General features: G+C 58.1%; 5 protein-coding genes across 5 annotated transcripts; 3 read left to right on the top strand and 2 right to left on the bottom strand.

Annotated features, from left to right (window-relative positions):
* Positions 1 to 51: 51 nt before the first annotated feature.
* On the top strand, positions 52 to 3,740 carry QBC33DRAFT_521205 (antiviral helicase). Its single transcript, XM_060426436.1, has 2 exons — positions 52 to 3,127; positions 3,190 to 3,740. The coding sequence occupies exons 1-2, from the start codon at positions 144 to 146 to the stop codon at positions 3,368 to 3,370; spliced, it is 3,165 nt and encodes a 1,054-aa protein (XP_060288637.1). The 5' UTR covers positions 52 to 143; the 3' UTR covers positions 3,371 to 3,740.
* Positions 3,741 to 3,799: 59 nt separating this feature from the next.
* QBC33DRAFT_510286 (DUF2407 C-terminal domain-containing protein) lies at positions 3,800 to 4,990 on the bottom strand (the record flags this gene model as incomplete). The annotated part of the gene is made up of 1 exon (XM_060425759.1): positions 3,800 to 4,990. The coding sequence occupies one exon, from the start codon at positions 4,988 to 4,990 to the stop codon at positions 3,800 to 3,802; it is 1,191 nt and encodes a 396-aa protein (XP_060288636.1).
* A 408-nt stretch (positions 4,991 to 5,398) lies between these two features.
* Positions 5,399 to 7,331, top strand: QBC33DRAFT_9450 (bloom syndrome protein). Its single transcript, XM_060433209.1, has 5 exons — positions 5,399 to 5,431; positions 5,496 to 5,754; positions 5,808 to 5,926; positions 5,986 to 6,020; positions 6,075 to 7,331. Exons 2-5 carry the CDS (start codon positions 5,678 to 5,680, stop codon positions 7,284 to 7,286), a joined length of 1,443 nt encoding a protein of 480 aa, XP_060288635.1. The 5' UTR covers positions 5,399 to 5,431; positions 5,496 to 5,677; the 3' UTR covers positions 7,287 to 7,331.
* Positions 7,216 to 8,886, bottom strand: QBC33DRAFT_521195 (mitochondrial resolvase Ydc2). The gene has a single exon (XM_060426435.1). It carries the CDS (start codon positions 8,444 to 8,446, stop codon positions 7,376 to 7,378), a length of 1,071 nt encoding a protein of 356 aa, XP_060288634.1. The 5' UTR covers positions 8,447 to 8,886; the 3' UTR covers positions 7,216 to 7,375.
* A 61-nt stretch (positions 8,887 to 8,947) lies between these two features.
* Positions 8,948 to 10,957, top strand: QBC33DRAFT_564896 (uncharacterized protein). The gene is made up of 2 exons (XM_060430408.1): positions 8,948 to 9,398; positions 9,465 to 10,957. The coding sequence occupies exons 1-2, from the start codon at positions 9,142 to 9,144 to the stop codon at positions 10,726 to 10,728; spliced, it is 1,521 nt and encodes a 506-aa protein (XP_060288633.1). The 5' UTR covers positions 8,948 to 9,141; the 3' UTR covers positions 10,729 to 10,957.
* The last annotated feature ends 2,279 nt before the right edge of the window (positions 10,958 to 13,236 follow it).

Genomic DNA, 13,236 nt, shown 5'->3' with positions numbered 1-13,236 from the left:
CGCCTCCAAACAATTATTTTCTGCCGCATGTTCCACTTCTGAAGCTGCGATTTTCTTTTTTCCGCTGGTCAAATTCAGCGATAAACTTTGATAGCTCAACTCGACGCCGACTGCCACCCCCTCAACTGCGGTATCGGCACACAATGGACGAGCTCTTTGACGTCTTCGAGGAGCAGCCTAGAGCTCCAAAGAAACGCAAGGCGAATGTCGAAGTAACCGACGGCGACCAGCCGAATCCTAACGATGAGGAAGTTGCAGAGGAGCCCCCTCTAGCGGGCCAGCCACAAGATAGCAAGCGCCGAAGGAAGGAGGGAGAAGCTGAACCCGTCCTCGCAGATTCATTCCAGACCGCTGAATCCAGAGAGATTGCCGCTGCTGAGGGGTTTGCGGCCGCACCAGGAGCCGAATCTCTCGTCCTGTCCCACAACATCCAGCATCAGGTCGCATTGCCCCCCGATCTGGATTACGAGTACATTCCTCTGTCAGAACACAAGCCTCCAGAGGAGCCTGCCCGAGTCTATCCATTCAAGCTCGATCCCTTCCAGAGTTTGTCGGTTGCGTCGATCGAGAGAGATGAGAGTGTGCTCGTTTCCGCGCACACCAGTGCCGGCAAGACTGTCGTTGCCGAATATGCAATTGCCCAATGCCTGAAGCGGAACCAGAGAGTCATCTATACCAGCCCGATCAAGGCACTTAGCAATCAGAAGTACCGAGATTTCCAAGCCGAGTTTGGCGACGTCGGCCTGATGACAGGAGATGTCACCATCAACCCGACCGCAAGCTGCCTCGTCATGACGACCGAGATTCTCCGTTCGATGCTGTACAGAGGCTCTGAGATCATGCGCGAGGTCGCATGGGTCATCTTCGACGAGATCCACTACATGCGAGATAAGAACCGCGGTGTGGTCTGGGAGGAGACCATCATCCTGCTCCCGGACAAGGTCCGATACGTTTTCCTTTCCGCCACCATTCCCAATGCCTTCCAGTTTGCCGAATGGATCGCCAAGATCCACCGACAGGCCTGCCACGTCGTGTATACCGATTTCCGGCCCACGCCTCTGCAAAATTACTTCTTCCCGGCTGGTGGCAACGGCATCTACTTGATCGTCGACGAGAACAGCGTCTTCAAAGAGAGCAATTTCAACGCTGCAATGGCTATGATCGAGGAAAGGAAGGGAGCCGACCCTGCCGACTGGGCGGCAAAACAAAAGGGCAAGGGCAAAAACAAGAAGACCAACAAGGGTGGCGGCCCTAATGAGGGCTCCGACATTACAAAGATCATCAGAATGATCATGAAGAAGAACTTCCACCCTGTCATCGTGTTCAACTTCAGCAAGCGCGAGTGTGAGACGCTGGCTCTGACAGCCTCGCAAATGGCGTTCAACGCACCTGACGAGAAAGCCATGGTCGACAAGGTCTTCGAAAACGCCCTCCAGCAGCTCTCCGATGAGGACCGCCAGCTTCCTCAGATACAACATATCCTCCCATTGCTGAGGAAGGGGATCGGTATCCACCACTCGGGCCTCTTGCCAATCCTGAAGGAGACCATCGAGATCCTGTTCCAGGAAAATCTCATCAAGGTTCTCTTCGCGACAGAGACCTTCTCGATCGGCCTGAACATGCCTGCGAGAACCGTCGTCTTCACCCAGGTCACCAAGTTTGACGGCGTCCGAGTGCGGCCCTTGACTTCGTCAGAGTACGTCCAGATGGCGGGACGGGCTGGTCGTAGAGGTCTCGACGACCGGGGAATTGTCATCATGATGGTCGATGACAAGTTAGAACCGGAGACGGCAAGATCCATCGTGGTGGGGCACCAAGACAAGCTCAACTCGGCCTTCTACTTGGGATACAACATGGTTCTGAACTTATTGCGAATCGAGGCAGTTTCCCCAGAGTATATGTTGGAGCGGTGTTTCTTCCAGTTCCAGAACGCTGCCAGCGTTCCCGAATTGGAAAAGCAGCTCGCCAGTCTGCAGCAGGAGCGGGACGGCATGATTATTGCCGACGAGAGCACGGTCAAGGACTACTACACCCTTCGCAACCAGCTCGACGAATACACCAAGGACATGGTTTCAGTCATCCAGCTGCCGACTTACTGCCTCGAGTTCCTCCAGCCGGGCCGTCTGGTGCGCGTCAAGACCCCGAGCGGGATAGACTATGGTTGGGGCGTCGTCCTAACATTTGTACCTCGGCAAGCCCCGAAGTCAGGGGACGCCCAATATCCGCCGCAGGAGTCCTTCTTTATGGATGTCTGCCTCAGGATATCGCCCAAGAGCGCGACGTTTAACCCGGAAACCAAGTCCGGCGTTGTGCCACAGGGCCTGCTTCCGGCCGGGAATGGGGGTAGTAAATGGGAGGTAGTCCCGTGCCTGTTGACTTGCTTAAGCGCGTTGAGCCAAATCCGGGTCTTTATTCCTCCCAGAGTCAAGTCCTCCGATGAGAAATACCAAGTGGGCAGACATGTCGAAGAGGTGGAGCGACGTTTTCCCGACGGTGTCCCGCCACTCGATCCTCTGGAGGCGATGGGTATCCAGGACGAGTCCTTCAAGAAGCTCATGCGGAAGATCGAGGTACTCGAATCCCGACTCGTCGCCAACCCGCTCCACAACTCGCCGCTGCTCCCTGATCTGTGGGAGAAGTACTCCAAGAAGGTGGCCTTGGCGGACAAGATCAAGGAGAAGAAGAAGGTCATCGCGAAAGCGCACACCGTCGCACAGCTGGACGAGCTGAAGGCCCGGAAGCGAGTGCTGCGACGACTCGGTTTCATCAACGAGGCCGAAGTGGTTGAGATGAAGGCGCGTGTCGCTTGCGAAATCTCGTCCACTGAGGGACACGAACTCGTCTTGGCCGAGCTCCTGTTCAACCGCTACTTCAACGAGCTGTCCCCCGAGGTCTGCGCCGCTGTGCTCAGCTGCTTCATCTTCGACGAGAAAGTCGAGGCCACGCCCCTCAAGGAGGAGCTTGCCAAGCCGTTCCGCGACGTCCAGGCGCAAGCGAGGATTGTCGCAAAGGTCAGCGCCGAGAGCAAGTTGCCCGTGAATGAGGAGGAGTACGTGCAGGGCTTCAAGTGGCAGCTGATGGATACCGTTTATGCATGGGCTAACGGGAAGCCCTTTGCCGAGGTTTGGTATGTTCCCTCTTCCCCATGTGCGCGCAATAATAGCCACTCGCCAGCTAACACTGTTATAGCAAAATGACGAACGCATACGAAGGATCCCTGATTCGACTCTTCCGTCGTCTCGAAGAACTTCTCCGGCAGATGGCCCAAGCCGGAAAGGTGATGGGGAGCGAGGAACTGACGGAGAAGTTTGAGACCAGCTTGGCGAAGATCCGGAGAGACATTGTCTCCTTCAACAGTCTATATCTGTAGAGTATTATGGGCCGTCTTGCGTCGTACACGGAGACATTCCTGGGAGTTTGTCTCGGTAGGATCTCTGCATCGTTTATGGCGTTGGGAAGGAATAATACCAGGCTTGCATTGTCTGAGGTTGACTTGTTCAGATAAAACTCCTGATGTCTTTATATGGTCTGATAGATAGATAAACGGAATGAACGATCCATTGAGAATTGATGGTCTGATAGGGAGTCTCACGTCTCCAACACCTCCGAGTCTAATGGGAGCAGGTCCGTGAATCAACGGTAGTATCCATATATATATACCATCATCAGACATAAATACAGCTAGAACAGGCCAGCCTATTCGAGAACAACATGTAAACAAGGCTCACCGCCTATTGCGGGTATCTATCTACATACAGGACTGCTATATGATACAAGGAACAAGCAAACCCGGCCGGCTTCACCCGCTTGAGATGGCTCTTATCAAGCCAATGGTCAAGCTCAGGATGAACCCGAACGACACAAAGACCTGCCACCGACTAGACCACAGCCCCTCCTCGCGAATCAGCCACCCGACGCTCCCAAGCGGGAACATGAACCCGATGACCATACCCTTGACCAGCACGTCCACGAGGCCAGCCATACCGAACCCCTCATCCGCATCCCCAGCACCGCCATCCCCACCTCCTCCTCCTGCTGCCGCGCCGCCCGCGCCGGTCCCGGTCCCGGCATCGTTGTTGTTGTCGATCCACGCATCCTCCATGCCCCGCAGCGTGTCGGGCGACGGCATCGTGTCGGGCGTGTGCCGCGACGCCTGGATCGACCGGAACTGCAGCCGCAGCTGGTTGACCTCGGCGCCCGAGAACCCGGCCGTCAGGAGCCGGTCGAACCCGCGGGGCGTGCTGCGCCGCGCCGCCAGGGTGCCGTCGCCGCCGCCGCCGCCCGCCCTTGTAGATGACCCCGTCGTCGTCGCCATCGTCGCCGCTGTCGCCTTCGTCTGGGAGCCACGGCCGCCGTCGTCCTTGCCACCAGTAGTAGTAGCCGCCGCCGCCACCTTGGGGTCCGCGACCGGGCGGGCGGCCGCGCGGGCCTCGGCGGCGAGGTCTGCGTCGGGGAGGACGTCGCCGATGCTGCAGTTGACGTAGACGCGATCCGCTGCTGCTGCTGCTGCGGCGGCGGCGGCGGGGGACCCCTCGACGACGGCCTTGCCTTTGCCCTTATCCCTTTCCCTGTCCCTGTTGTGGTCGCGCGCCGCGCTGCTGCGCGGGGGCGGCGGCGGCGCCCTGAGGATGGAGCTCAGGACGGCATCGTCGGGGAGGATCTTGCCGCCGTGGATGAAGCGGAGGCGGCGGGCGGAGTGCGGGGCCGGGAGGCGGGGGCGGATCAGGTGCTTGAGGGCGGCGACGGTGGTGCGGTCGGGGTTGGGGACGTCGAGGTGGAGGTCCGGGACTGAGGTGCTGAAGCGGACGGTCAGGTGGAGGGGCGGCGGCCGGGAGGGAAATAGTGTGGCGGACGACGATGATGATGATGATGGTGTGTTGCGGAGAGGTTGCGGCGCCTGCGATGATGCGGCCGCGGGTGTCGGTTGGTGTGGATTGAGCATGCCGGGCCGCGATGGCCGTGTCGGCGACGTTGGACGGCTGCTGCTCATTTTGTGAATCGACTTCGGGGTGTTGGACCCCTGGATTGGAAATTGAACATTGAGCTTAAGTGCCTGCGAGATGATGTAATGTGAGCTGAACCCAAATCCACACAGCACACTGGGGTTAGAGGTTAACATTGGACTTCTCCCTCGGTATTATTAATGAACCAAATACTATGTAAACCGTACGGAAGAGGCCAAAAAAAGATCGACGATGATTTATATAAGGCCTTCGCACTTGCGCATCCTTTCAGATACCTCAAATCCTGACTTGAAAAGTTGTTATAAGGTAAAAGATGTGTGCTACGAATTGCGTTGTCTACAAGAAACGCATACAGTAAGGACACAAGCTTCAGTGGGCAGAGAAGACTGAGCCTCCAAAGCTTACTGCTGGGATTAGATATCTTTCAAGATAAGGAGGGCATCTTCAGCTCTTTGTGTAAATTTATGGTAATGGGCAGGCTTAGCCTTGTTAGACGAGTGCTTGCTGAACGGTGACGTTTTGTTTTGGCAGCTTAAATCCGAGAGTAAACATTCAAACCCCATTAACGCGTCAAGACCTGAACCAACCCACCAACTAGCAATCGCGTCGCCATGCTGTTGTAAATCACCGGAATACGCAACCCGGAACCCAGCAGCCTTGCCAGCGGCAGTGGGATTATCGGCATCCATGTCTCGAGTGAAGCCACCCCCACCATGCCACTCTTGAGAAGCAACTCCTATCAGGACATCGACTTCACCCTCCGCCGCCAGTTCAACAAGACCGCGTTTAGGTTAATTTCCCTACCTGCCCAGCCTCTAGTCTTATTCTCTCTGACACGTCCAGGCCCTTTCAGAGGGAAATCATCCTTGCTGCTCTCGAAAAGAAAGATGTCTTCGTTCAGGCCGCGACCTCGTTCGGGAAGAGCCTGTGCTTCCAGCTGCCTGCGGTGATAGACTCTGGGAGTAGGTCACGCTGTCCGCCTTGTCTTCCAAGTTGTTGCTCGCTCTGACCTCGTTGTTAGTTACCATTGTCGTCTCACCACTCTTGAGTCTCATGGTACGCCCTGATCCCCCCTTTACCCCAAGGGTAGCATGAGCTGAGCCGCTCTAGATGAACCAAGTTGAGGCCCTCAGAGCAGCAAATGTCGATGCCCGTAGTCTGAACAGCAATACGCCGCTATCGGACCGAGACTCCATCTACGTGGACCTCGCATCCGGCCACCCGCGCACGCGTCTGCTCTATGTGACCCCGGAGCTATGCTCTACCGACAACTTCCGGAAGCGGCTGAGGCTCGTGTACGAGCAGAAGCAGCTCGCCCGCGTTGTCGTCGACGAGGCCCACTGCATCTCGGAATGGGGCCACGACTTCCGGAAGGACTTCAAGCGCCTGTCGTGGTTCCGCGAGACGCTCCCGGACGTGCCCATCATGTGCATGACCGCCACGGCTAACGAGCAGGTGCGCAAGGACGTGCTCTCGACCCTAGGGCTGGACAGGAACCCTGACAACCTCAGGACCTTCGCCACGACGGCCCACCGCCCGAACCTGCACCTGGAGATCCGGTTCACAAGTGACGAGGCCGACGACCGCTTCTCCGACTTTGTGGACTGGCTCCAGGGCGTCTACGAGCGGCGGCGGACGGCCGAGCGGCGGAATGAGCTGGAAGCCGCCGGTCAGCGCGTCGACAACGTCCCGGGGATCATCTACACCATCTCGAGGGACGAGTGCGAGATGCTGGCGGCGGCCCTGCGCCAGGAGGGCATCGGCGCGCGGCCGTTCCACGCCAAGCTGAGCAAGGACATCAAGGAGGAGACGCTGGCGCGCTGGATCGCAAACGAGCCCGGGTACGACATCATCGTGGCCACGACGGCATTCGGCATGGGCATCGACAAGGACAACGTCCGCTTCGTCGTGCACTGGCGCTTACCTAAGTCGTTCGAGGGCTACTACCAGGAGGCCGGGCGGGCGGGGCGGGACGGTAACGCCAGCTACTGCTTCCTGTACTACAGCCGGGAGGACCGGGACCGCGTCTGCAACATGGTGACGCGGGACATGCCCAAGGACGGGCCCAACAGGCCGAACAGGCAGGCGCGGCAGGAGAGCTTGATGAGGTTGGTTGCGTACTGCGAGGATACGAACGGGTGTCGGCACGCTGCCGTGTGCAAGTACTTCGGCGAGGCGGTCGAGCCTGTGTGTGACTATGCTTGCGACTGGCACAAGGACGCCCAGGGTCTCAAGAGGAGAATAGCGAGGGGTCTAGCCAGTGAGGAGTGGGTCAGTACTCAGAGGGAAGAGGGCAGGTATGACGACTACTGGAGTGACTAGGTAGTATGGCGCTTTAGACCAATATGATACCCATCTATGCAACGTCTGGTCCTACGGAAATATGACAGGACCAAGGGCCGAGCTGGCTGTTAAGCTGATGACTCCTGCTGCACCCCCACAAGGTCAAATTGATGCCCCTGTCTTAATTTCGTCTTATTCTCTTCCCACCTCAACCAGGCAACCCCTTGCAAGAGGCTGTCAGCCACGTCGTCGAGCTTCCTTATGCTCTCCGCTGTCCCCTTCAGCGCCAAACCTTCGGCGCTCCGCTTTCCCAGATGCTCCTTCGGCAACCACTTCTCCAAGAATGCTATCCTCATGGCCGTGGCCTCCACGCCGGCCATTGCGAGCTTGTGGTGCACCAACCAATTTCCCACGAGGTCGATCTTCCGCTTCTTGTTCTCCCTGGCGACTCTCCCGCTACTTTTTACCTCCGCCCCCGTGGCATCCTTCCGTGCCTTTCCTCCGGCCTTCTTCGCGCCCGGCACACAGTCCGGATCTTCCCCGCCCCGCTCGACGCCGTCATCGCCGACAACTTTCTGGTCCTCCAGCAGAAACGTGGATACACGCTTCGGGTCTATGGGGAGAACAACACCATCCCAGTGGCCGAGGGCCTGCAGGGTGGCGAAGGTGGCATAGAGCATGGCCTCCAGCGAGTTGACGCGGACAGTCCACTCGTACACGGCCGACCCGCCGCCGGAGCGGAAGCGCTGCCTCTCGATCAGCACATGCGTCGGCCGCAGCGGGAGCAACCGCTCCTGGACCAGGCGGAGGGCGATCCTCGAGAGGGACGCGGGGCTGAAGTCCGCCGCGAGAGCCTCGTCGGCGCCGTCGGCGGGCCCTTGGTCCTGGTCCCCCGCTGCGGCGCCGGGTGCCGGGGCGAGCGAGAGCGGGCGCCAGGCGTGCACGGCGGGGCCAGCCTTGGATCCCCGCTGGGCACGGCTTGGGCGGGCAAGCGGTGGGGACAGCAGGCTATAGGCCAGATTCCGAATGCCGAGGTCGATGCTCAGCACGCGGGCGTCGGGCCCCAGGGGCCGGTGGTCGCGCAGCGTCTGGTCGAGGCGCTGAATAAGCACGCCCTTGGTGCCGGACCTGTTGATCCCGCATTGCAAGGTCAGGTTCCGCAATTGGCCCAGGGACAGCTTGGTCAACCCGGTTGTCATGTCTGTCAGCAAAAGCCAATGACCTGCTGCCCGAGCCCGCTGGTGTCGCCCGGAAGGATGAGTGGACTATGCCGCTCTAGGCATCATCCTGTCTGAATTTTTGTTTCTGCTGTCTGATGATTAGAAATCCGGAAGTCCGCCATGTGAAAAGGGGGCGCTGCCCGTTCTCAAATTGCCAAAACAACCCCTGCAATGGCGCGCGCGCATGGATTAGCGCTTAGCTAAGCCGCCGCCAACCTCGGGAGTTGGAAGATTCCTACGATCGAAGTAGTTCTTACACTCCTACCTGTAAGAAGATACAGCGGGCACATGCTATTTACTGTGGTAACTGTACTGGGTTTTTAAGAAAGACTAAATCACGAGGTTGTCCAGCATACTTCCATGTTCATCGGGCTGGTCTGGCGATGATAATGATAGGCACGGGCCAACTCGCGATTCCCGGTCCGGTATTTGGAATAGAGTTTTTGGAGGGGCAAGCATTTTCAATCAATTCAGAATCTCGCGCCGATTTAGCGCATCTCAATTGACGTAGCTTGGGAAATAATTGATAAAGATAACACCCGAACCATCCACATACGCACTCTAGAGTCTTGCTTGCATAGGTAATCACCTTATACATATAAGCACGTCAACCCCTCCTACCCCTCCCCCACTCCGATTGCCCCTCTGGTTTCCATCAAAGACACCAGCCGTCCATGCTCGCTCTCCCGGTCCTCGTGCGAGCCACTCCTCTGACTTCGGCGAGAACAACTACGAGACGACTTGCATCTATATCCCGTCACTTATCCACCACACCCACCATCATGGCTCCCATAAGCAAGGAGGCCGACTATCTGGTCATTGGAGGCGGGAGCGGAGGTCTTGCCTCGGCGCGGGCAGCCAGCGCCAAGTTCGGCACCAAGACTATGGTTGTTGAGTCCAAACGTCTGGGAGGCACCTGTGTCAATGTCGGGTAAGTCTCAGGAACAACGGGACTGCTTCCCAGTCTTGGACACTCCGAAGCTAACCTTCCCCGCAGCTGTGTCCCCAAGAAGGTGACCTACAATGCCGCCTTCATCGCTGAGACCATCCACCAAGCCAAGGACTACGGCTTCCGGGTGCAGGAGACGGCCCCCTTCGACTGGACGACCTTCAAGCACAAGCGCGACGCTTACGTCAAGCGGCTAAACGGCATCTACGAGCGCAACCTGGTCAACGACAAGGTCGAGTACGTCCGCGGCTGGGCGAGGCTGGTGTCCAAGAACGAGGTCGAGGTGACGACGGACGACGGCGAAAAGTCGATCGTGCGGGCGAAGAAGATCCTCCTCGCCGTGGGCGGCAACCCGACCGCGGGGCCGGCCAACATCCCCGGCCACGAGCACGGCATCGACAGCGACGGCTTCTTCGACATCGAGACCCTGCCCAAGAAGGTGGCCCTCGTTGGCGCGGGCTACATCGCCGTCGAGTTCGCGGGCATGTTCAACGCGCTCGGCGTCGAGACCCACCTCTTCATCCGGCACGAGCACTTCCTGCGCTCCTTCGACCCCATGATCCAGGAGGCCGTGACGAACGAGTACGAGCGCCTCGGCGTCATCCTGCACAAGAACTCGAGCCAGAGCAGGGTCGAGAAGGACGCGCAGACGGGCAAGCTGAGCATCCACTACAAGGACGCCGGCGGCGAGGGCGTGCTGGGCGACGTCGACCACCTCATCTGGGCCATCGGCCGGACGGCGGCGACCCAGAACATCGGCCTCGAGGAGGCCGGCGTCAAGCTCGGCAGCAAGGGCCACGTCATCGTGGACGAGTACCAGAACACGTCGGTCGATAACATCTACTCCCTCGGCGACGCCACGGGGCCCGTCGACCTCACCCCCGTGGCCATCGCGGCGGGCCGGAGGCTCGCAGCCCGCCTGTTCGGCCCGCCCGAGTTCAAGGCGCTGAAGCTCGACTACGGCAACATCCCGTCGGTGGTGTTCTCGCACCCCGAGGTGGGCTCGATCGGGCTGTCGGAGCCGCAGGCGGTGGAGAAGTACGGGCGCGACAATCTCAAGATCTACAAGACGGCCTTCACGGCCATGTACTACGCCATGATGGAGCCGGACCAGAAGGGCCCGACGAGCTACAAGCTGATCTGCGCCGGGCCCGATGAGAAGGTCGTCGGCCTGCACATCCTCGGCCTCGGCAGCGGCGAGATGCTGCAAGGCTTCGGCGTCGCCATCAAGATGGGCGCCACCAAGGCCGACTTTGACAGCTGCGTCGCCATCCACCCCACCAGCGCCGAGGAGCTGGTCACCCTGAAATGAGGGGGAGGTAAATGCTGTGTTGGATTAGAAATAGAGGGATAGGTAATTGGGGAGGTATCTCGCGGGTGCTGGTGCTTTCTCCGCAAACTGAATGCTTCTAGATCTGGTCACCAGTCTTTAGATGGCTTGGTGGAACAGAATGGCAAGATACCCTGAGTTGTAGGAATCTAAGATATTGTAACCGTACCTGGGATCTGACTTTTTGACAAACGCCTCGGTTGGCCATGGCCTGATCTATGTGCACGGTCAAGTTCTATGGGTGTTTTACGTAGGTCGTGTGTTGTGCAATGCTCTTGCCGTCGACACAGGCTCTCACAGCTCTCACCATTGACACAAGCGCTTACAATCGAGAGAAGCTCTCGCCAGCACCAGCTCTTGCGGTCGGCACAATGACTTCCCTTTCTAGCTACCTACCTTGGGTACAACTTACAAGGGCGTATTTGGATCCAAATGGATTGCTTCTGGCAGGCTGATGAGTGATGACATGTGGTGTTTGGCGTGAATAGATCGCGCTGCGTCGATCATTGCGACTGAGCCGAGCTATCAAGCATCATGCACAAACTGGCAAACGACGTTTGCTCCGAGAGGGAACAATATCTTGTGACTGCATTTGCTGCATAATTCATGGCCAGCCTCTTGACCATATACGCTGATTGAGGCGTGGGAATGCATTAAGTCGAAACAAAAGCTGGACTCGTGCTTCCTTGCAAGATTCAAGTTCAGACGAAACAGTGCCCCTATTCATGGGGATGACTCCTGCGTTGTGACCTGCATGTATCCGGCAGACCTATCATTACACTTTATACCGTGCCTGTGCATACTCGTACATACAGTCTATTCCCATCATATCTGTCATAAAACAGAATTCAACACTTACATGTACAATCCATAGCCACCAGCTCCATCATTCTAGGAATCTAGCTCTGTGGATAGCCTCGACTGAGGCGTCTTAATGGCCACCTTGGCCTGGTAGGCGATGAGCCTCTTCCGCACCCCTCCCTTGGGCCTTTGACTCTGCAAGAGAAGTTCATATCCGTCAGTATATAAGTATTAGTCTAGTTTCCCGAGACGCGAGATCTTACACTTCCCCTCTTCCCCTCCTCGCCAACAAGCTGCGCCACCCGCCGATACCGAGCGGACCTGGGCGCCGGTTCCGTAGTCTCGTCCTCCTCTCCCTCCCCGCACAGGGACCCCGTGAGGCATCTATCGTACACGAACTCCACCCACCCGTCGGGCCCGACCCGCACGGCGATGTTGTACCCCGTCCCGATGGGTCCGAACGGCTCCTCGGCCCTGCGGCCCCCTTCCTCGCAGACGTACTCATAGCCCCGGTGCGGGTGCGTCCTGACGCGGATCTCGTCGCGGCAGGCCGGACAGTCGAAGCCGACGACGTAGATGGGAAGGTGGCGGGTCAGGGCCGCGTGCGTCGGGGCCGGTGGGGGAAGTGGCCGACTCGCTCCCTGTAGCCCTCGACGACGTGGCCCTTGCCGAGGTAGTGGCTGCACTCGTTGCACTGGATCGTGAACGGGCATTTGAAGTGGATTGGTGCGAAGAGAAGGTCGAAGGCTGGCCAGGATCTCGGTGTGGACTCGTCGAGGCCTGGGGCCATGGAGGTGCGCGAGGTGGCTTCCTGCCTCTGGGGATGGATGAGGGCCCCCATGATGTTGATGCTGGGACGTGGGTCAGTGTGAGTGTTTGGTCCCGAGGTTGATGAGGCGGAGCCTGGCAGCCCCGGGTCCCTGCCCGGGGTGGTTTCTGCGTACCTGTTGGGTTTCTTGGAGAGATAGGTGCTTGGGGACTCTCCTTAGAGAGAGCTCCCTGCTGACCCGGAAGGCGGAGGTTGGACGTACGGCCGGAAGTAAATCAAGAAAGGGTAGCTGGAGAGAAGGCAACCGCGCTTACACTCGCCCTTTTGGCATCCAGATATCAAAGTGGCCTGGTAGGAGGATTGGTGTTGATCAACTGGGGTTGTACGTGAAGAAGTGAGGAAGGGAAGGGATGGCCTGTGCCTGGTGGGCTTCACTATGGCTCACCAATCCAAGTGAGAGACAATCGAGGGACGATTTGAAAGGATAATCTTTAATTTAATTGTCGTGGGAGTCGTGGGAGTCGTGTGAATCATGTAAGAGGTTGTGAGGTCTGTTCTCTATTCACGGCCCAGACTCATGAGCCTTGCGATCCTGGCACGGCATCTAGACTAGAAGATCATTTGTCCTATTCATAAAACATGTTAGGCAATCAGGCCCTTGTGCTTCCCGAAGTAGGATGGGAGTCAGTGCCGACACTTCTTTTAGAGTCAGCCCTTCCAAGTATCCAGGCATACTGCTGAGCGGTTAGCTCAAGCTGTGCGGAAGTTCCTCTTGTCCATACCTGTGACGAGTCTCGACGACCTCCTGTCTTCCCCTTTAACCCAGTCCTGGGGCTCACCAAGGGATTTGGCTGCGGCATACCTCCACCGCTATTGTAAGGGCGAGTTCTGTAAGTGTCTTTCTCCGGGCATTGTTTAGT

The sequence above is a fragment of the Phialemonium atrogriseum genome, assembly GCF_030411735.1.
Source record: "Phialemonium atrogriseum strain 8032-3 unplaced genomic scaffold QBC33scaffold_1, whole genome shotgun sequence".
NCBI lineage: Eukaryota > Fungi > Ascomycota > Sordariomycetes > Cephalothecales > Cephalothecaceae > Phialemonium > Phialemonium atrogriseum.
Note: the sequence above shows the minus strand (reverse complement) of the source record. Positions and strands in the feature narration are given on the sequence as shown.

Coding starts and splice junctions, on each gene's coding strand:
- QBC33DRAFT_521205 (XM_060426436.1), top strand. CDS start 144: ATGGACGAGCTCTTTGACGTCTTCGAGGAGCAGCCTAGAGCTCCAAAG. Junction 3,128..3,189: donor AAGCCCTTTGCCGAGGTTTG/GTATGTTCCCTC, acceptor ACACTGTTATAG/CAAAATGACGAACGCATACG.
- QBC33DRAFT_521195 (XM_060426435.1), bottom strand. CDS start 8,446: ATGACAACCGGGTTGACCAAGCTGTCCCTGGGCCAATTGCGGAACCTG.
- QBC33DRAFT_564896 (XM_060430408.1), top strand. CDS start 9,142: ATGCTCGCTCTCCCGGTCCTCGTGCGAGCCACTCCTCTGACTTCGGCG. Junction 9,399..9,464: donor GGCACCTGTGTCAATGTCGG/GTAAGTCTCAGG, acceptor CCTTCCCCGCAG/CTGTGTCCCCAAGAAGGTGA.
- QBC33DRAFT_9450 (XM_060433209.1), top strand. CDS start 5,678: ATGCCACTCTTGAGAAGCAACTCCTATCAGGACATCGACTTCACCCTC. Junction 5,755..5,807: donor TTCAACAAGACCGCGTTTAG/GTTAATTTCCCT, acceptor TGACACGTCCAG/GCCCTTTCAGAGGGAAATCA. Junction 6,021..6,074: donor CACCACTCTTGAGTCTCATG/GTACGCCCTGAT, acceptor GAGCCGCTCTAG/ATGAACCAAGTTGAGGCCCT.